At 42.5% G+C, this 21,955-nt stretch overlaps 1 protein-coding gene across 1 annotated transcript in view; it reads right to left on the minus strand.

The window, feature by feature from the left end:
- Positions 1 to 21,955, minus strand: part of kcnh3 (potassium voltage-gated channel, subfamily H (eag-related), member 3) — a 115,838-nt gene that overhangs the window by 11,545 nt on the left and 82,338 nt on the right. Inside the window, exons 5-10 of the mRNA XM_019867726.1 lie at positions 18,488 to 18,740; positions 15,036 to 15,193; positions 13,191 to 13,392; positions 8,292 to 8,651; positions 6,289 to 6,488; positions 5,786 to 6,035 (exon numbers count right to left, since the gene is read on the minus strand). Of these exons, the coding sequence (XP_019723285.1) occupies positions 5,786 to 6,035; positions 6,289 to 6,488; positions 8,292 to 8,651; positions 13,191 to 13,392; positions 15,036 to 15,193; positions 18,488 to 18,740 (1,423 nt within the window). The remainder of the gene's footprint in view (positions 1 to 5,785; positions 6,036 to 6,288; positions 6,489 to 8,291; positions 8,652 to 13,190; positions 13,393 to 15,035; positions 15,194 to 18,487; positions 18,741 to 21,955) is intronic.

Genomic DNA, 21,955 nt, shown 5'->3' on the forward strand with positions numbered 1-21,955 from the left:
GTATCACTCTATATGTGCATAAAATCATCAGTGGTGCTGCAGAGGAGACGATGCAGGTACAAATTAAAAAGGGCCCCGGCATGTGGAGAAGGAGTAAGAGGCTGAAGGGAGAGCAAAAGGAGGTGAGGTGGAGGAGAGGAAGATGGCAGAGGAGGGAGGGATGAGGAGGAAGGGTGAGAAGAAGAGAAGAAATCAAGCGATCGCACAAACATCTTGTGCACGGCCTTCCCTCCATCTGTGTTTCTGCCTCCCCCTTTCCTCCCCTCGAACGCTCTGTGTCACACGGATGATGAGCGGCGGCCGAGTTGACAAGCGCCAGCAGCTTTGGGGAAATCTGCCGTTAATAATTGCTGCAAAACGTTCAAGTGAGCCGCAGACGGAGCTCCCAAAATGACACTGTGCAGACTCGATGTGTGTGTGCGCGTGTGTGTATATGTGTGCGTGTGGAGTGCATAATATATTTTTTCTTGGTAGTGTCAGTGATTTGCAGCCTTTTTTTTTTACTTTTGAACTGAAATTGCATCTCCAAATTGTGTTTTTACGATGATTCTGTTCAGTATGCGTTGCTGATTTGTGTTTCATTTCCCCAGTCACTTGGGTGCATTGATTATTAGCGTCAACATTTGTCATTTTTCCTTCTCACGTTCACTTCCGTTCAATAAAGCGCTGTTATTGCTTAATTTCGGTAGTCTGCTTCGGGGTTTAGGATTCATCCATTACCCTTCATCACAGGTTTTCCATCGCCATCAATCAACTACAATCAAAATAGCCGCGAATTACCGTATTGGCCCAAATATAAGACGGCCCTGATTATAAGACGACCCCCTCTTTTTCAAGACTCAAGTTTCAAAAATGACTTTTTGAACACCAAATTAATTTTTATACAGAAAATAATTACAGTATTTCTGAAACAAATGATAATAACAATATATTTGAGAGAAAAAGCATGTTATTTTGCCTCATTCAAATCTTAATATCTGAACATTTAAATATGTAAACTAAAGTGCAATCACATTCATAAATGAATGGCTTCTGGTTTTTGAAATGTAAATTACATCATAACTTCTCCTCAGCTGCCGGTTAACCTGGCCGATCTTCGACCCACTTTTCTCCAGATTGTCGCTACGTTTCCCCGTTTTCTGTTATCTCTTCCATTATATTCTTCTTTTTTCTTTCTTACCGCTATTTTTTTATTTTTCTTCTTTGTGCTACCGCTATTTTTATTTTTATTCTTCGTGACAGGGGTTCTCTTTGGCCTGCGGAGTCAAGTTCAGCATTCGCTTCAATGATATCTGGCACCATCTACCGACGTGAATGGGTATAATGTCTAGACCCCGAATATAAGAAGACTGCCACTTTTTCAGTCTTATTTCAATGCAAAAAACACCGTCTTATATTCGGGCCAATACGGTAAAAGCATTTACGGTGAACCCGTTTATTACAGAGGATACGTTTTAGACCCACTAAGCTTAAGAAGCCTCAATATGGAGATCACATGAACAAAAAACAGAAATTTTATGTTTTAAAACACATTTGAAATGTATGACAATGTATCACAAACATCTGTTGTGTGACGTCTGCGTGAGTGCGGTCACTGTCTTTTAAGGTTCTCCTGGCATTCAATAGACGGCCGAGAAGTGCATCGGCAACAGTGGCTCTCCTCTTTCTCACGCGAGGGGAGTACAATAAGCATGAAAGACAACCACTTCAAAATTTGATGTAGCGAGGTGGTAAACAATGAACTTTGATTGAGCTGTTGTTTGTGCCAAATCAACGGGGAGATTTCACCCTTGCAAGGCTTTGTTAGCCAATCAGAAGCTTAAAGGACATCACGTTTGAATATAATACACAAAATGCATGAAAGCAACCAAACTTAAATGACCACATATTAGATAAACATACACTCAGTGGTGTCATACAAACAACACAGGCTAAATAAAAAGCCAAGACTATACAATTTCAACCATACCCTCTATTTTACACCATTTTGGTTCAAACCATTAGCCAAAGGCATTTATTCCGCTGTTTTGGAATTGCAATTGTCAGTGCACTGCACTGATTTACTCCCGTGCTGCAAGTTACTGTGGACAGATGTAAAGGTTACATCATCGATCATCACTCCTTCTCACATTAAGGCATGCGCACGTGCGCATGTCACTGAAGTTAAAGAAAAGGTCGACATTTGGGAAGGGGGAAAAAAAGAAAAACAGATGTCCTGTTTTTTAGCAGGCATTTTCCTCATGGGACAAACTCATCACAATCAATCAATGACACTCAGAGCCCAAAGACAAAACAATCCTAAATTGAACTTATTAATCATTTTGTAATGTTGCAAATGTATTCTGTTAAATGACCAAATAGCATTTTGGTGACACAGCACATAAAAAGCACTTTCTAAAGTGCAGTATTGTACTTAGATAACACGAATTATCAGTATTTGCGGAGAATAGGGTCTAGGTGTGTGTAGGGCGGCCCGGGGGTCTAGTGGTTAGCGCGTCGACCTCACAGAGAACAGGTACCGGGTTCAATTCCAGCTGCAGCCTCCCTGTGTGGCATTTGCATGTTCTCCCCGGGCCTGCGTGGGTTTTCTCCGGGTACTCCAGTTTCCTCCCACATTCCAAAACATGCATGGCAGGCTGATTGAACACTCTAAATTGTCCCTAGGTGTGAGTGTGAGCGCGGACGGTTGTTCTTCTCAATGTGCCCTGCGATTGGCTGGTAACCGGTTCAGGGTGTCCCCCACCTGCTGCCCGAAAACAGCTGGGACAGGCTGCAGCACCCCCCGCAACCCTTGTGAGGATAAGCGGATCGGAAGATGGATGGATGGATCGGTAACTGCAAATGCATTGTGGAGTTTGACACAGAGGGAGGGGCGACACTGGAGGAGGCGCTGAACCCCCACTGGTTGGGAAATAAGGTATGAAACAGAGGCCGTGTGGAGGGTGTAGCAGCTCAATGAGGTACTGGAAGACTGGCAATAGTGATGAAGTGTTTTGAATGAAAGCATTGAGGAATAAGGAGCCAGGAGAGGTTTTTGAGGACAAGACTGTTGTGGTAAAAGGACCAGGGCTGGTTGAGGAGGGTTACTGATTAGCAGGAGTTATTTATTGGAGTACTTTGAAATCCAAACTGTATTCCATGCTGTTGCAGTTGTTGGGTTTGGATGTGAGGATTGCGTATACAGTCAAACCCTGCATACTGGTGGTTCAACACCCACAGATTTACATATTCCACGATTGGTTTTCAAATTTAGTACAATATTTTTGGAACATTTTTGTTTGTTTTTCCCCATTTCCCTCATTTTTCATGGAAATCATACATTGAAGGATTATCGGTGTATATTCCGTATTTTCGGCACTATAAGGTGCACCTAAAAGCATAAAATGTTCTCAAAGTCTGACAGTGCACTTTATAATCCAATGTGCCTTCGATATGGATCGGATTTCTTGGACGTAGGATTTTAAATGTTCTGTAAAGCGCTTTGTTACAGCTGCGGCAGTTATGAAAGCTCTATATGAATAAAGCTGTATTGTATTCCCCTCAGCGTCGCTCTATCTAGTGGATGCCTAATGCAACTGCAGCCACTATTACAGCTTCTATTATATGCGCCTTACAGTGTGGTGCGCCCTATATATGAAAACAGTTTCAAAAGAGGACATTCATTGACGGTGCGCCTTACACTCCGAAGCACCTTATACTGTACTCCATTTGTATTGTTTCACAGGCATTGTAGCCCGAGTTAATCCTGCAAGATTTGAACACAGAGAGCTCCGTCAGTGATATGGAATAAGGTGTTTCCATACAAGGGAGAACAATGGAATGGTTGTGTTCCTGCAGACTAACAAACAAATAAATTGTTAGAAAAAAATCGTCCTTAGTAAAAGTAAATATGTACCTTTCTTATTACGACATACATTAAGTTATCGGTAAATTAGATGTAAACTGAATCGAGTAAACTGATCAGTGTTTATGGTACAATGTAAATGACTTAAAATGATCACAACAAACAAAATCACATTAGTTTTTATTTTTTATTTTTTTCAGTAAGGGAAAGCAGATTTGTGTGTTGTGTGTATACTTTCCAGCATTAATAATCCAGAGACATAAATAATGTAATATTTCATTCATTTTTAATAACAGCACAGCCCCATGCTGCATCGATTGATGCGTGCTTGTGTGTCCCGATCAAGAGCAAATCCGTGGCCTTTGGCATTTGGACATATATCCATTTCACCTTACACGTATGTGTGTGCTCATGCGCAGATAGAAAACAACACATGCATGCACACAGCATTAATTCAAACCATCTTGACCTTTTCGGGTAGTGATTTTGGAGGCGTGTGGATGTGTCCTCACAAACACCTAGACACCCGTGCGCAGATAAATAAAAAAGAGGGGGAGGGGGCGTGTTGCGTTCACCTTCCACACAAAACACAAATGCGGTTTGCTGGATCAGGGCTAAACAGGCTGTGAAACCGCCTGAGGTCATTCGTTTGCAGATAAGTACACCCGAAATTTGACGACCCCCCCCAAAAACATGGCCCCCCTCAAAGAAAAATGTTTTAAATTGAAATTTTGCTCAAGTTAATCTTGTACCGTGATCTCTCTCTCTCTCTCTCTCTTTCTTTAATGTATGTACGGAAACCTTCCATACAAAAATAATAGAATTCAAAGTGTCAGAACCACAATACTAGTAACGTAAAAACAGTCCAAATAAATAAATTAAAAAAAAAAAATAATTACAGCTACACTGTTCTCATGCATGACGGCAGTTCGAACTGATGTTGTGCACATTGAATGAAAACATACGATGTACCTTGACCGAAGAATGATCCAACTTCTCAGTTTTTTAATGTTATGAGCGTGGTCTTTTTTTTTTTTTTTTTTTTTTTTTTTTGCATTATTGCGAACTAAAATTTGAATTAAGAGGAGCTTGACGCCTTGAGTAAAGCGAAAAAAGAGAGAAGAGCTACAGTCACTTTTGAATGGAATTTTGGTGTGTTTTAATTAAACCTTGTAAAAACCAAGTATTTCTTCTGCTGCTGTTTTTCTTTACTTAAATAGAAAAAAAGTGGTGCTTTTTTTATGGCGGCTGATTGACAACATTTCAATTAATTTGAACATTGAGGCAACACACTGGTCAAGGGAACACATTCACAACACAACCACATTGAAAATTTGAAGTGTTTGCATAGTTAAGTCTGCCCACCCATCACGTGTGAAATGAAAAACAACTACATATGGTAAATATTTTTTTCTGCCGATTTCTGAATATTGTATGTGTCTTTTTGGTGATGTGCCTATAATATGTACCACATACAGTGCATGTACTGCTTCCTCCATGATTTAATGTCCTTTTTAATATACTTAATAAGGGCACACTTTTTTTTCCACACTCTACAAGGACAAGCAGGGGTCTGCCGGAATGCCCCTTTTCAGGAACTACCATATGATGTCAGAGTAAGAACTGTATTGATTTGGAATCATCTTGATACAAGATGCTGAAAGCAGCCGGGGTCACCTCCGTATGTTTTTATTTGCCAATATTCCATCTGTGTCATTGCTTACAGCAAATTGTTGATTTTTGTGGATAGTACTATTGATTTTTATACATGCACACACATAGACACACTAAGCTCACTTGTGCAAATACACATTTTTTGACAAATGTGTACCTAATAAGATTCATAATGAACTACCGGTAATGAGGTAGATGACCTGCGATGGCCTTGACACTTATTAACGCTCTTCCTGACAATGCCAGTGTTGGAACAAGTGTACTCACCCAGTATGGCGAGCACAGTGTTGTCTTTCAGGACTTCCATGGAACCTGAACACACAAAGTAGATGGCCTGCAAGGCATCGCCTTGCCGGATGAGGAACTCCCCGGGCGCACAGAACGACGTCTTGATGATGAGCGACAGCGAGCGCAGGCACCCCCTGCTGGCTGATTCAAACAGCGGGAGCTGAAGCAGCTCCTTGTTTAGGTGCATGGCGATGTCAGCCCGCAGTTCATCTGGGAAATCCTTCAGGAGCTGAAAAGAGATCCAAAGTCGTCTTCCGTACTTAAATTAGCCAAGCAGCGTTCATTTGTGGTGAAGACGTGGAGGAGGTGAAGCCGTACATCAAACTCAAAAGGTAAGCAGAGCTGCAATGGCTTTTGTCAGATGCAGAAATTAGTGTGAGGCTGCTGAAGCGGCAAATGGGGGTGCAGGCATATTTGTGTTGTGTTGTATTTGTGACGTTTCTGCTGTGTCACTTAGGCGGCTTCTGACCGAATCAACTCACCTCACTGACGTCGATGCCATTGTTGACCGACCAGGTTGTCTGGAAACACTCCAGCATGCGTTGCTCAAGAGCTTTGGGCAACCGGTGCACCCTGATGAAATCCTTCAGGTCTTTAGTGCGCGTGTGGTAGAGCGAGCGGCGTGAGTACATCCTCTGGATGATGGCGGTCACGTTGCCAAACACCACAGCGTGCATCAGCGCTGAGAGAAAAATCAGTTGAGTCATGCTACCATAACCAAACCCCTCCAATAGCATTTACAACACAGTCTGCCATGTGTTTTTAAAAACACAGCCAAGTGAAACGTCAACAAATAAGGAGAAGAGCCTGTTTGCAATATATTTATTTCAAGGAGAAAATATTTGAATTAGACTGTAAATTTAGGTCAGTGCTTCCAACAGTGTTTAGGCCTGCAGAGAAGGTCTTGGCCTTCACCACTCACCACTGCAGGGTTAAACCAAAAAATTGCCCGAGGAAGTTTTTGCATTCCAGGAATATTCCTCACTGTGGCAATAAAGTCTCAGCAGCGTTATTGCCATCAGACATTAGTACAATATTATGTATAGCGCTTTCACAACAGCAGCAAGACATAAAAACAATTATTCTGTATTTTCATTCCCCTACAGTATAATACTGGACACACCGCCATACAAGAAACATGTGATTTGATTTTAGTGATGAGTTAAGTCGGACTACATGGACATTGTTTTGAAGGGAATGCAGAGAGACCACATGGAGCTCATCATAAGGCCAATTTTCAGTAGGATTAATTAAGAGGTCGCCTCGGCTAGCTTCCTTTCACTCTGTCTCTTTTCACTTTCCAATTCTCACCCTATCAGCAGGAGTGAGCTTGTTAAAAACCAACGGAAGCCTTTTTTTTTTTTTTTGCGCTTGAGCTAATTGAAAGATGGCAACATTTCTGCAGGAAACAAATATAATGGGAACAGAATGCCAAGAGCTAAAGTTATTGCAGACAGGGTTGGGGATAATATGTTACAAAAGTAACGCGCCACAGTAATATGTTACTTTTAGATGTTTAAAAAAAAATCATATCACAAGTTACTCATGCTTTTGTGATATTATTTCAGTGACTGGGTTGCAGCACGTCAGGGCCATAAGACAAAGTTAGAAATGGAAACGTGTGAAGAGCCTTCAAGTCTTCCATTGATAATATCTCTAGTCAACCAATTACCCATAAACAGATTTCCTTAGTTGTCATTGGTTTGACTGATAGTGGAACGTCTGTCCAATAGAATCTCTCTTTAGAATCAATGTATTGCTTTCACAACATACAATTATCTTCACATATCATGGCTAATAATTCATTGTTTGTGAGACACTTCACAGTCATGTCGTCATGAAATACAAATGCGAAACACATTCAAAATGCAAGCCGAAACAAACCTAAGTAAAAAGCAACTTTTAGAATTGTGAAAAATTGATAGTCATTGGGTGGCCCGGTGCTCAACTCTTTAGCACGTCCGCCTCAGAGTGCAGAGGTGCAGGATTCGATTCCGGCTCCGGCATTCCTGTGTGGAGTTTACATGTTCTTCCCGTGCCTATGTGGGTTTTCTCTGGGTGCTCCGTTTTTCTCCCACATTTTAAGACATGCAGGGTAGCTTGATTGAACACTCTCAATTGTCCCTAGGTGTGACTGTGCAAATGGTTGTTGGATGCCCAGCGATTGGCTAGCAATCAGTTCAGGAAGTACGCGGCCTGAACACAGCTGGCATAGGCTCCAGCACGCCCCAACCCTCTTGGCTATAAGCGGATCAGAAAACGGATGGATGGATGTCTTCATGAAGTGTGTCCGTGTTTTTCCTCTGACTAACCATTACCAAGTGATGAATAATAAAATAGTAATTTTGTTTTTAAAGTAGTGCCCCTCCCATATTTAAATTGAGAGGACTGGAAATTTTTCCTTCAAACGGATTCGCTGGCTGAATTTCAGCAGACTCAAAAGATGATGCACAAACAGGAGTAGAAAAAAGGAGCATCCACTCACCGCCAATGAGCATGGTGCAGATCGAGAAGATCTTCTCCGAGTCCGTGTTGGCCGACACGTTCCCGAAGCCCACGCTTGTTAGGCTGCTCAGGGCGAAGTAGAGCGATGTCACGTAGCTGCTACGCATGGACGGGCCTCCGCCCAGAACTCCAAAACCTCCCGCCGACGCGCTCTCGCCAACCGATGTGTTCCCTCCGTATTGGCTGGAGTTCCAGGGACCTTGACCCGCCGACTCAGAGCCGGATTCGTTCCACTGGCTGCTGTTGGCCGAGACTACGCCAGAGGAAGTCGGGAAGAGTGCGGCCAGAGGCGACAGGAAGTAAGGTGTCCCTAAACGCTTGGCCAACTCATGCAGCCAACCTAATAATGGAGAGTAAGGAGCAAAAGGGAAAAGGACCACACTTATAATTTGTCAATTAATTTATGCAGAGGTAATTCCATGTAATAAGTAAAGGAAAAAAAGTTTGGTGCTCCCTATTTACATTGATGGCATGTATTATCTCAAATCATGGCTAGAGGAGTATATATTTACTCAAGTGCAAAGAGTACCAGTGCTGTTAGAACTAAGACATTTATTAGAGTAAAGTTCACAAATTATAAAAAAAAATATTTACTAGCAATCAGAATATGAGAGAAATTATTCGATGTAACCTGCAGCAGAGAACAATTTTATTTTGAAATGCAAATGTAAGGCATTCTAATTCATGTGTTTGCTGCGACGTATTCTTCGTGAGAAGCGTCAATCTTCAGCAGCGGAATACTTTATATTATATACTCGGTATTTTGTTTCATTCAGCATTAAACTGAGTTTCAAGTGACCAGAAAGACATAGAGTCATTAAAACCCCAGCAGCTGATGGTAGTGTAAGCATTTATTTATCGAGAAAAAAAATTGCTTTTCTGACATCACGTCTGCTCTTGGCTGACGGGTTCATTCCACTGTTTGCTCAGGTTTGCCCCAGACTCAATCGCTGGTACGGCATTGAGTCTGGATTTTCAGACTATACAGTTGTACCTTGACTTACAAGTTATGACTTATTTTTTAATCAAGGGCGTCACTCCATTTACTCATGGACCAAACCAATTCCCCCCTGAAAACGCCACCATGTTACTTGTTTTTAATAAATGATTTTTGGGGGAAAATAGTACTCTAAAATTTAAAACAGAACATAAAGAAATAAATTGTTTTTATGAAGTGTATTTAAGATGAAAGTCACACACGCGGACACACGCACACACTCTGTCGTGCATCCGTGTTGGTGTCTCTTTAATGGGGTGTGGCTTTGTGAGTCGAGTATGTCAGCAGCTTTTAATTATCATGTCTGCTCCAAGCTCCTTGCGAGTGTTTTCATTTTGTATCTGTGCGCTTGGCTGCTGGTCAGGTTGAATTAACGGCTGAAAGCATATCAGTGAGTGTGGATCTACGTTTTTCCCCTACTTTTTCTGACAGTACGATACAGTTTTTATCTTTCCAACTTCAGCTGTCTGTAGGCCTACCAAGTTAACCAGTTTGGTCATGCCAAATAATAACCAAAATAAAGTAGGAATGACATTGATTGAGAGAGAGAACGAAGAAAAAAATCAAATGTTTTGTGGAGTTTTTTAACTGACGAATCAACTGAGAAACGGTGACACTGTGACATAGCCTGAAAAGTTTCCACGAAGACTCTTGTCAACATTCGCGTACTTGTCAACCATCAACAAATCCCATTAAAGTGCCAACAAGTAATCTATTGCCAATGAGGACTCGGGAGACATTTCAAAGTAAGGTCGGGAAGACAGCGGTGAAGGCGCGTCTATGAATAATTGAGAAGAGAGAGCTTGAGAATGAACGTACGTGACGTGGTAAAGCCCTGCCGGGTTTCTGACTGCACAACATGTGAGCGAAGAGGGCTCATATAATATAGATAGCGCCCATTGATCTACTGAATGCGCTAGGCTTGCTATCTTTCTGAATCAAAATCTGTCTGTCTGTCAATCCTTGTGTCTGTCCTAACCATCCAGATACCAAAACAAACATGTTTCATTATAATTAAGTATGTAGGGGTTGGTTGGTAATCCAACAGCAGCAACGTATATCTGACAGCCTGTATAGGTACACGATATATATTTTCAGGACAAGTATTAATATTAGTATTTTTTTCCTTCACTGATTGGCTGTGAGAAATTAGACCTCATAATGAGGTCCACTTGAATCCGATTCTCTGTCAGATCAAGGGCTTTCTCAACTACTGGAGCTACAGTACATTCAAGTGATAATACTATTTCCTGTCATAAGGAGGAGACAGGAAATCAAATGGTCACGAGGCACCATATCATCCGATAAGAGTAAATCTTTCTTTCAATGTATCAGCGACTCACAAAGATTGCCGATACCAGTCACTGATACTTAAGGTGACCCCATTGTACTATCAAGAAGTAAATGGCATGCGTGGCTGACAAACATTTTTTGTGTAAATCTCATGCATGCCCATCTTTTCTTATTTGCATGCATGTCCATCTTTTCTTATGCCGGTTAAGGGCGATTCCTGCAAGTATATGTAGGTTTATAAGCAGGGGTGCACATAAGTGGTCTGTCAGTGCACACGAGTATTTTGTTGTCATCAGGAAATAGAAACAGAAAACCAGAAAAAGGTACACTCGGTTGAATTAAAACGACATATTCATATATTAACGATAAACCTTTAAGTTCATCCATGAAGTCAATGCTCATTTGAGAACCGTGGCAAAATCTTTATGTCGACCCCTGTCTATAAGGTACAGTGTATAGATACGATTTGTTTTATGAAACCCTAGGACCCTTTTGATGGGGCCAATGCAAGTCAATTGCAAAGCGCAGTCTGACTGCGCACTGTTTCTTTTGGGATTTTCATAGATGGCCGCAGGTAGAAAGGGACATTTGCGGTGCTGTGGAAGTGAGCACAGCCAACTTTTGATATCAATGGAACGTCTCCCCTCATTTCCGTTAAATTAAGCGGAGAAGAGGCACACACAGTCCTTGTTATGAAGGATGCAGAAATAGACTCACTGGTGCCCATGCAAAAGAGCAAAATGCGCAAAGCGTATTTATAAGGAACTGCAATCAGACCTTCATGGGTAGATGATGTAAAGTTACCCAGGGCGATCACAAAACTGCTCTGAAGTGGGCATTTGGAGACCGCCTTCCACCCCTCCATCCGCATAGCTGTTCCGCGGCCCAGGTAGGTGTTTTAAAATATATATCTGATGATGATCATAATGATGTCTTCAATTAGTTGATTTATTAGTGATTCATGCACGCTGTTGTCATATGTATGAATGAAATTCAATTATATCTACCACACAGGGCAGCAGAACTCAGAATCGTTGTTTGCGCCTCGATCACACACACCAAAATCGCATTACACCACCTGCGCCATGACTTAGAGCTGCTCCAAGCTGGTCCAAGGTCTAGTCAACTTTCAGTCACCAATCGGTCAGGTGGGCGTTTAAAAGAAAATGCCTTCAGTCCGCCGGAATGCCCAGGATGGCACAGAGCAAATTTCCAAACACGGTAAACTAGACTTTCCCCAGTACGAAAATGAAGACGTTGCAGTTTTTACGCCGAGTGCACATGCACTGTCTACAAAAATAGAGCCCTTATAATGCATTATTTATGTGTTGCTACCAAAATGTACATGTTTATTCTCCATTGGGTGGTATAATGACATTCTGCATTTTTGCATGTCATGCATATACTTACTTTACAAATTTTCCTGCTTTCATCAATTGAGAAAAATAGGATGTTGTTATTATTCAGTGCAGTCATAAGGTCTATTTTTTCTCTTGATGCAGGCCAGGTAAAATTGCGCTTTTAATCACCCATTCGTATTCTACAGAAAGCTATGCTCATCGGTTGCTGACTTTTTTGGGACCTGCATGTACCTATATTTTGTAGTTTTTTGAGTTAGATTTTCAGACTGTGGTTGTGCAAAGCATCCAGAAACAAGTTCAAACTTTGATGAGAGTTATTAAACTAAACTAACCATTGGTGAATCCAACACCCCCCCCCCAAAAAAAAACAAACAAAAAAAAAAAAGCATCAATCTGTCCAAAGTGCTAGTGGCATCGGTTTCTGTATAGGTGCAAACTTATGTAGTAAATATTCACACTGCTATCGGTCTGAAAAAAAGTGTCATTGAATATCCCTAAAAGGAAGCGAAAGCATCGATAACTGTCCAATGGTACTGAAATACTGTGTCCCAAAGACTGGAACTTCACTGCAATCATTGGAGAGCTGTAGTGTGAAAGAAATACTTGTACAGGTCTATTTTGGGAACAAGGAACAAGATGAATGTGCATTTTATGATGAATAGAGCTCATTGCTGCCCCAAGGCTCAAACAGCAGCTACTGAAGAAAGGCACTTTAGTTTGCTAGTTCATATCAGGTGCTGTATATTCACATGTTAAAAAAAACAATATTAGATTGAAATTACACTGATGCTATGGTATTCAGCTGTTTTGTGTGGTCCTTGAATTGTAATTTTTGTGCATGACAGCCCTGTGCACTGGGAGGGAAAAAAAATCACCTTTTGTTTGTTGTTTGCTTCAAATCCTTTGTTGCTGGATGAGAATAATTGAGCTTTTATACATGCATTGAGAAATGTATTGTACGAATAAATGACTATGTTGAGAGCACATACAGTATTTTGCACCATATCCATGTCTAAAACTGTATTTTTCTCGCACATCGGGGGAAGTCTGTGGTCCTATGTGAGCCCTGAGTAGCAATGATGAAAAATTGTGGCAGCATTTAAGTTGCCCAGCTTTGACTTATGTGATGAACGTCGAGTGGTTGTGTGCTGATTTTTTGGGATTGTGAAAGCAAAAAAAAAAAAAAAAAAATGTCTTCCATACTGTACAGTGTCCGAGGTCTACTCACCAATGTCCCAGGATCCCGGACTCTCGATCTCCCTGCGTCCGATGAAGTACCAGACGCAAGCCATCCAGTGGGCCAGCAAGGCGAACATGGACATAAGCAGAGTGAGGACTACGGCGCTGTACTGGGAGTAACGTTCCAACTTCTGCAGCAGCCGCAGCAGGCGAAGCAGACGCACAGTCTTCAACAGGTGCACTCCAAAGTACTGCAAGGGATGCGGTGCAATTCATTCCTCAAATTTGCAAAACACCATTAATAAATAAAAATAAAATTTAAAGAGTGGTGACTATAGAGTAACCATTAACTGATGACCCCATCTGAACTCCAATGAGTAACCAAAACATCAGCACCTACAGGCATGTCAACAATCTCTCAGATGAATGTTTGCTGCAGGACATCTCAGACACGTGAGGACATCCTTGCGAGGACAAGCGCAATAGAAAATGGATGGATGGATGCATGGACATGGTACTGTTGGCTTCAAATCGTGATCTCCAACTCTCACTGAAGCATTTGGCAGCCGAGTGTCAAGTGGTCGGGATAAAAATCAACACCTCCAAATCTGAGGCAATGGTCCACAGTCCGAAAAGGGTGGAGTGTCCTCTTCAGGTCCGGGATGAGATCCGGCCCCAAGTGGAGGAGTTTAAGTATCTTGAGTTCTTGTTCACAAGTGTATGTATGTTGGAGCGTGAGATCAACAGGCGGATCGGGGCAGAGTCTGCTGTGACGCGGACTCTGTATTGGTCTGTCGTTGTGAAGAAAGAGCTGAGCCGAAGGGTGAAGCTCTTGATTTACTTGTCAATTTACGTTCCTACCCTCTGGTCATGATCAAAAAAACAAGGTCCCGGACACAAGGGGCCAAAATTAGTTTCCTCTGCAGGGTTTCCGGGCTCTCCCTTAGAGATAGGGTGAGAAGCTCTGTCATCCGAGAGGGACTCAGAATTGAGTACCCGCTCCTCCATGTTGAGAGGAGCCAGATGAGGTGGCTTAGGCATCTGATCATGATGCCTCATGGATGCCTCGGGGCGTGTCCCACTGCTTGGAGGCCCCGTTGACAACCAAAGACACACTGGAGAGACTATATCTCTCGGCTAGCCTGGGAACTCCTTGGGATCCCTCTGGAAGAGTTGGAAGACGTGGTTGGGGAGAGGGAAGTCTGGGGTTCCCTGCTGAAGCTGCTGCTTTCGCGACCCAAACCCGGATAAGCAGTAATTTACATCAACTTTTCACCAATCGAGAGAGAGCTTATAATTACAGGAAAAAACATTAGAGCCCGGATTGTTGGAACAACCATGAAGAGCGTTTGCATTCCAGTCCGTGGTGTGAAGTTTTGGACTTAGTGATGAGCTGAAACCCTATCCAAGCATGAATCTGTTCAGGAAACGGCTCAGACTGATTATTTTCACTCGGTATAGGGCTGAAAATATGGGGTAATGTTTTCAGGTACTTCACATTGTAAACATGATGGTACTTGGGATGCAGGTTTGCGGGGTGTCGGCGGTATAGTTTTTGAAAACATAAACCTATTGTTTGTGACATTGATATGTGAGACTGGAGTCAGGATCATCATCGTTTTTGGTAATTAATGAATATTGGAGTAGGGGTAGGATGAAATAAATTGTACTTCTTCCTACCCCTTTTCTGGGATGTTGAAAAGGTATGTGTAGGAAATGTATTAATAGGTGTGTTGACTGTTATTATTTGTAATGTCATGTTTATGTGGTTTTTGACATGCCTGGAATTATATAAAGACAAGAACGAGAATACAAATGTCACACTCAGGTGGACGATGGTACACTAATTGTTGTTAGAGTTATGAGGTCAGGAAACATCAGAGACAAGACTCACCACACTGACGTTGAAGGCATAGAGTAGGTCAAAGGGGAGGGCAGCGATGAGGTCCACAAAGAGCCAGGTGGTGACGTAGTGAACGCAGATGGAGCGGGCGTCGTATACCACCTGACCTGATGTGCTCACGAAGGTGGTTCGAAAGTTCAGCACAATGTCTGCGGATAAAAAATGAGGCAAAACAATGAAAGTGGAAAAGAAATAAACGTTCTTACAAACAATTAATAGATAGTATACACACGCTCCACACAAAACCAAAACGTATAAATATTTAAAGGCTGCAGCTATAACTTGTCAAAAATACACATTAGCTATAACGAGGACATTTCTCATTACATTATAGAAAATGTTGATACCCAACACTGGCCAGTAAGTTCCAATAAATGGCTTATAGACTGACAGGGGTCCGCTATTTAACTGTTGTGGGTGGCAAGTGTAATTTGATTGAGAGATGGCGTACCCACGTTTTGCATTAAGAACAATTGGGCTCCCATGGGCAATGGTTCACATTTCCGTCACTTAGACGAGGGACAAACAGGCCAGTTATTCTCTAGGAAATTACTCAAGCCATCAGACATAATGTTCAGTAGCAAATGGCTCATATCCTTCCTCTCTGCTGCAAATCACTCATTAAAAACTTTTCTTTGTATCAAGAAACTTAAGGATGACTGATGATGGGACTCATGAGATGTGCAGTTTCTTTGTATCTACCACAGCGGAACAGATGATGACCAACAACTATTGTGGTTGGTCAAGTTATAAATGTAATATATCCAGAAAGGGGCACTTTGGAGAGCTCCTAGTGTTCTCCCATTTGTTCTTACAAGATCAAGCGAGTTGTTACAAAGAGGTCAAGGGTTATTATACAGGCCATCAGATGAATAGGGGTGTGTTTCCATCTAATTTCAACAAGAGTCATGGCATATATTATGTACGATTCATCCATATCGTCGGCTTTTGTTCATGTGTCAAGAGTAGGGTGGTCCACATTTTCATGGCAAAAAAAAAAGTTTGTCGGATTCGTCGGGCCGGGTCGGAATTCTTGTCGATACTATGGTACAAGGTTCTGTGCAAAATTTCATTCCGATCTGATGATATTTTCCTGTCCCGCAAAGCGGCCAAAGTTTCCACCATAACAACTGGTCTCAATAGGGTGAACATGTGTACTCCTCCCTCTTCGACGAGGCGACGGCGGTCGAGGAGAAGCGGGCTATAGCCAGCGCCATGCAGGAGCGGCTGGGCGAGAAGAACCCGCCTCGCCGTGCCCACGTCGCCCTCGAGGCAGTGGAGCAGCGTTCGCTGGCGTCGTTTGCGACGACCAACTCTGTCGGCCTCATCACCGCCCTCGGAGCCGGCCACGATTTCCTCAACGTCGATCCGGCCGAGTGGTCAGAGAGGGACGACTTCACCACGGCTCGTCGGCGCGCTCGTCACCTACGGGTGGTGAACGACTTTGCGGAGAGGGGCGTCGCCCTCATCAGCGCGTTCTGCGGCGCCATTACGCGCGACGAGGAACAGCGACAGCACCTTCTGCAGGTCGTGGAGCGACACCGGGCGTTGCACCCGTGCGCGAAGTAGGCATGGGATGGCACGCACGGCGGATTTCGTTTTTTTTGCGGTCTAACAGTGTCACTAGTGTTGATGGACATTATAGACAGATGGACAGATAGACAGATGGACCAGTTAACATGGACCAACAATCTCACCAGTGTTGAAGGATAACCACGGTTGCCTTTGTTGCAATACATGCGTTCCTGTCTTCCGTCTTTGAATTATTACAAGTGCGAACTGAGCAAAACAAAATCCTTACTGTACGGGAGAAACCGTACTACCATTCAGCCCCGTAACATTCTTTCCATAGGGGAAACTTTGGTCGCTCTGCGGGACGGGATAAAATTATCCGATCGGAATAAAATTTTGCACACATCCTTGTGTCATAGTATCGACAAGATTTCCGACCCGGCCCGACGAATCCGACAAACTTTTCCAAAATGGACCACCCTAGTCAAGAGCCAGCCCAAACATCTATAGGCAATTTGGAGTGTGTGTTTTTTTTTTTTTAAACAATCTTGCAATAAAATGGGCAACAGAAGACATCAAATGGACCTTGGATCTTAGATGGAGTAATGCTAATGAATCAAGTTTGTCATTAAAATAAATAAATAAATAAATAAAATAATGGTGTGAGGTTCTCCAGCAAAGTTTGCACATCAATATAATTATGTAATAGGCAGCTTTGTTTGAATTTTCAGCAAGAATAAATCAGGTTTCGCTTTATTCATGTTGTCTTCATTTTAGCCCTGACAGGGTTCGACATTAATGGTTACCCGGAGCCAGTGTTCCCCTGTCACGGGCTACCACCTACCTTCAGACAGGGGCCCAAACAGGCCAAAATCTCCAGGAATCAGCTACTAAAAATGGCCCAAAAATGACAAAGAACTTAATCTCCAAAACAACCCAGGATGTGATGACAAAACAAAAAAAAAAATGCAACAGGTATACGATAAAAGAGACATGAATCAGTGTTAGCATCATATCGCTAGCTTTGGCAAGCCCGATCACAACCAGCCTTAATAGAGTCATACCAGCGGCATCATGACCAAGGAACAGAACATCAAGGGCAGCGATGCAAAGTGATGTTTCATCGCCAGATAATTATTTCCAATACTGTGCAGACAATGACAACTTTTTTCATCAGCTGCAGGACATTGCACCAATACCATGATGCTTTACGGTGACATTACTGTCGTAACGCTTGTCGGAATACGGCATATGACTAGGCTTAATGAAGAGGAGCTAGTGGTGAGTGATATTTTTAATCTTTTTTTTTTTTTTTTTTTTGCTTCAATCCCAATTATGCATGAGGATGTCTTACGTGGGAACTGTCACAAAAAAATTTGGGGACGTTTGGCTTTATAAATAAACAACTACAACAACAATATTTTATATTGTGCATTGTTGCAGTGTAATAAGTAAATATTTTAGGGGGCTTAGTAGACAGTCAGAGCCATGAATGCAATTGTTTATTATGTATTTGTGTGACTGAATTTTTGCCACGTTTAAAGCGTAAAATGCATGAGCGAAGTTAGCTGACCTTTTTTTCGCTTCACTCTAGTGGTGGTGTATTTGCAGCTTGCTTCTGATTAAAATTTGGCTCATAACACAAAGCAAAAAAAAAAATTTAAATAAATTGACCAAGCGATGGCTCATTGTTCCAAAAACTCATAAGTTGCGGCACTGCAGTCAAGGTATCAATGTATTCCTTGTTCTATTAGTACAGCCGCTGTTAGTCAATTTAACAATACCGTATATGTTACCATAACTAGCATTTGGGCCATTATCGTGAGCTGACAACTGATAAATTGCCTGTCAAACATTAACAAATAACCATCTGCTATATTTCGCCAGTGCTGTGCAGAGAAACTTCCAGAAGAGTCCTTCTAGGATCTTACCTAGCATGAATAAGATTTCCACCAGGATGTCACTGACGCTGGGGGGGCTTCTGGGGGCGTTGCCTTCATCTCGTCCACCCACCACAGTGAAACAAACATTATAGGGCACGGTGACGGCCACATAGAAGGTAGCCAGTAGGATCAGCCAGTCCCACCCGGCCTTGAAGGTGCCATAGTGGAGCAGGATGAAGCGCGACTTCTGGATGGCCGCTACCTTGTATTCTGGGATCGGTGGTTTCTCCCCAAACATATTCTGCATGGGGGGACAGGGATGGAGTTGGCTGAGACGTGTATTATGCATGATATGGACTGACTGGACATTTAATCAGGTGTGCCTACTGGAAAAGTGATCTCAAAGTTTGAATGCTAATAACTCAAACTATATGGTCATAGTGAATCCCACCAAGCATCCTCAATTTCTTTTATACTGCATATGGACCATAAACATTTTGTTGTTGTTGTTTTTGTTGTTGGGTTTTTTTAAGTCCAGTCATAAAGTACCTGCATGTTTAAAACCCCCGTGCAATGCAGGTACACTTCATGTACACTTGACATGCGTTGTGTTGCAAAAACGAATGCATGCCACAGGTTTAAAACCCATGCATGGCATGCATTCGTTTTTGCAACACAACGCATGTCAAGTGTACATGAAGTGTACCTGCATTGCACGGGGGTTAAGGAAGCTATCATTACGGCTACTTCAACTCAACTCAAGGCCTCTCAGCCACTCAGAAATGGGTGCAAAAATAACTGAAATGTATAAGAAATTTCACAATTGTATTTTTGAAACTACCAAATGAAATATCAGTGGCTCAGTTGATTCAGATCTCTACTTAAGTTGTTTTTTTTGGTGATTTTCATTGAGTGTTTATTTTTAGACATTTCAACATTATATAATTTTCATAATTTTTAATAAGATAATCAAAATGACACAAAATGTTAGTTTTGAGCCAAAATGGCAGATTTCTAAAGGCGGACTAATTTCTTCTTTCTGTTCTTTTGTTTTCTCATTCATGACATTCCTATCATATTTCACATTGCGAAGTAAAATCAGCTTTGCTGGCTGAATCCCCCCTAAAAAAAATCCAGGCTGTGCTACCATGCCAAATCTGTGAGGGCCACACACAAAACCCCACTGAAATGTAAACCTTCAGATGAACAACACCTTCAAAAGTTCAATTAATCTGACATCGAAATACCTTCAGATGAACAACACCTTCAAAAGTTCAATTAATCTGACATCGAAATAATGAAGCAAATCAGAGAGGGCCTCCATACTGCGTGATCGAGTGTTAATTATGGCGCTTTTTTTTTTCTTCTGAAAATCCAATTCAACCCTGTTGAAAACACTCCATCATAGATTAATTTAGGTGCTCACAGAATATGCTGGTTTTGCTGTGGGGGTGTGGGGGGGGGGCAGGTTTTGCTATGCTTTTTGTGCTGGTTTTATAACACAGCAAAGACTTTTTTGTGGGGAAGAAACTGTGGACACGCTCTCAGTTAAACACGAATTAAACCATATTTTGAATCATATTGTATCTATGAGGGGGAAATGTTATGTCTCTAGAATAAACTGGATGAGATTGGACCACATAAACAAAGATAGGTAACAAAAATGTTTATTTACAAAACGCAGGACCGACAAAATACAAGGAAAGACTGTGATAACAAATAACCAGGAAAAAGCAAAATAAACCAAAAATGCTTGCAAGACAAGGAACAAGAAAATCGTAAATTGCTTGTCGCTTAAAGGATAAGGATACAATACACAATAATATTAAAAAATAAATAACTACTTCCAAGAAAAAACACAAATACAAAAACTTGCCGAGAAACTAAGAGGCAAAAATGTCTCAAATAATGAGGCACTTGGTGACAAGAGTCGAAAAATTTGACAGCGAGTTGTTGGCGTGGCAGAATCTTTAAAAGCAGCTGGTTACGAGGCATGATTACAGACAGGTGCAGCCACTCCCCAGCTGGAGACTGGAAAAACAAAGCAAACAGGACAGGATCATCACCGTAAACCCCCCACCCCACTACAATGGATGCCTCCGGGCGGACTACCTGGTTTCAAGGGTTTGGATGAGTTGAAGGTATGACGTAGTGACAAGTCCGATAAGGTGGTGGCAGCAGGGTGTGCGCTACCAGAGCAGAGACAGGTGGTGTCCGTGAGACGTGCGCCGCCGGAGCAGAGGCGAGTTGCGGCCGCAGAGTGTGCGCCGCCGGAACAGGGACAAGTCGCGGCCTCCGGGTCGTGGAGTCCAGAAAGAGTATCAGGTCCTTGGCAACTCTTGGACAATGAGGAAGAGGAGTTGTAGACAGGTGGACAGCACCCTACCTATGCTGATTTCAGGCAGTAATCATGACCGAATGTACCCCAACTCTCCAAGGTGGGTCTGTTCCAGTAAAAGTCCAGGTTATGGTTTCTTAGCCATGGCAAACGCAACCAGCGCCACATGAGAGGGTATGACCAGAAACCTCCTCTATTCAAAATGTGTGTCTGAGAGTCTTAACTGAATAGGACCGGTGATATGTTTAACGTCCACCAGGAGACGCTCGTCTGGGTCAAATACCCAATTAATTGGCCTTCGCTCTTCAATTGGACACCATCTCTTCTTTGAAACACAGATCTACAAAACATGTTTTGGTAACGGAATCTACAATGGTCATAACTTTACATATTTTCCCATAAGCTGACACCCGCCATGGGGTTGAAGTCTTTTCAGGTTTTTGGTATTGTCCAACTGAAGTGTTCAGTGAGTCTCAGAGCAATCGCCTTCTGCTGTCACTGAGGGTGTCTGATGTTGCTCGGTGTACTCCTGCCCACATTCCAGGTGTCTCCCCATCATGTGATTCTCCGGACGGATAGCAAAAATAATGAATTCCTCAGGGTTAGTTGCCGTCTCGTGAACCGCCATCTCATCCTTGAGGGAGGGACTTGGTCCATGACGGAAAATGTTGCATTGCGCGCTTGTCAAAACCACTTTCCATCTCTCATATACAAAACTTGAGGGAATAGTCAGCCACAGACCGACTACCCTGGTTAAACTCGAGCAGTTGTCTTTTGGCCTCCTGTCCTGGAACTGGGTGGTGAAACACACGATGAAAATCAGCAAGAAATTCGGAGAAGGGCGACCGAAGTTCCGGTCGCGCGTTGCTCACGGCCCTAGCCCAAGAACTAGCCTGGCCAGTCAATAGACTCATGACAAATGTGACTTTAGAACTATCATGGGAGTGGGTGGAGGGTTGATGGTTAAAATAAATAAATAAATAAATAAAACAAATAAATCAATAAATCAAACTACACTGATGAATGAATTGACTGCATGATCCAGGGTCTCCACCATAATGTGACGGATGTGGTATGTTGGGTTCGACAGTAGGTGGACACACCTCGACAGTGACAGTGCGGGGATCCGAGGGGAGCGTCCCTCAGGTGCCCAGTTGCTTGACGTGTGTGAACAACTC

Source organism: Hippocampus comes, unplaced genomic scaffold (genome assembly GCF_001891065.2).
Source record: "Hippocampus comes isolate QL1 unplaced genomic scaffold, H_comes_QL1_v1.1 scaffold27, whole genome shotgun sequence".
NCBI classification, from domain to species: Eukaryota; Metazoa; Chordata; class Actinopteri; order Syngnathiformes; family Syngnathidae; genus Hippocampus; species Hippocampus comes.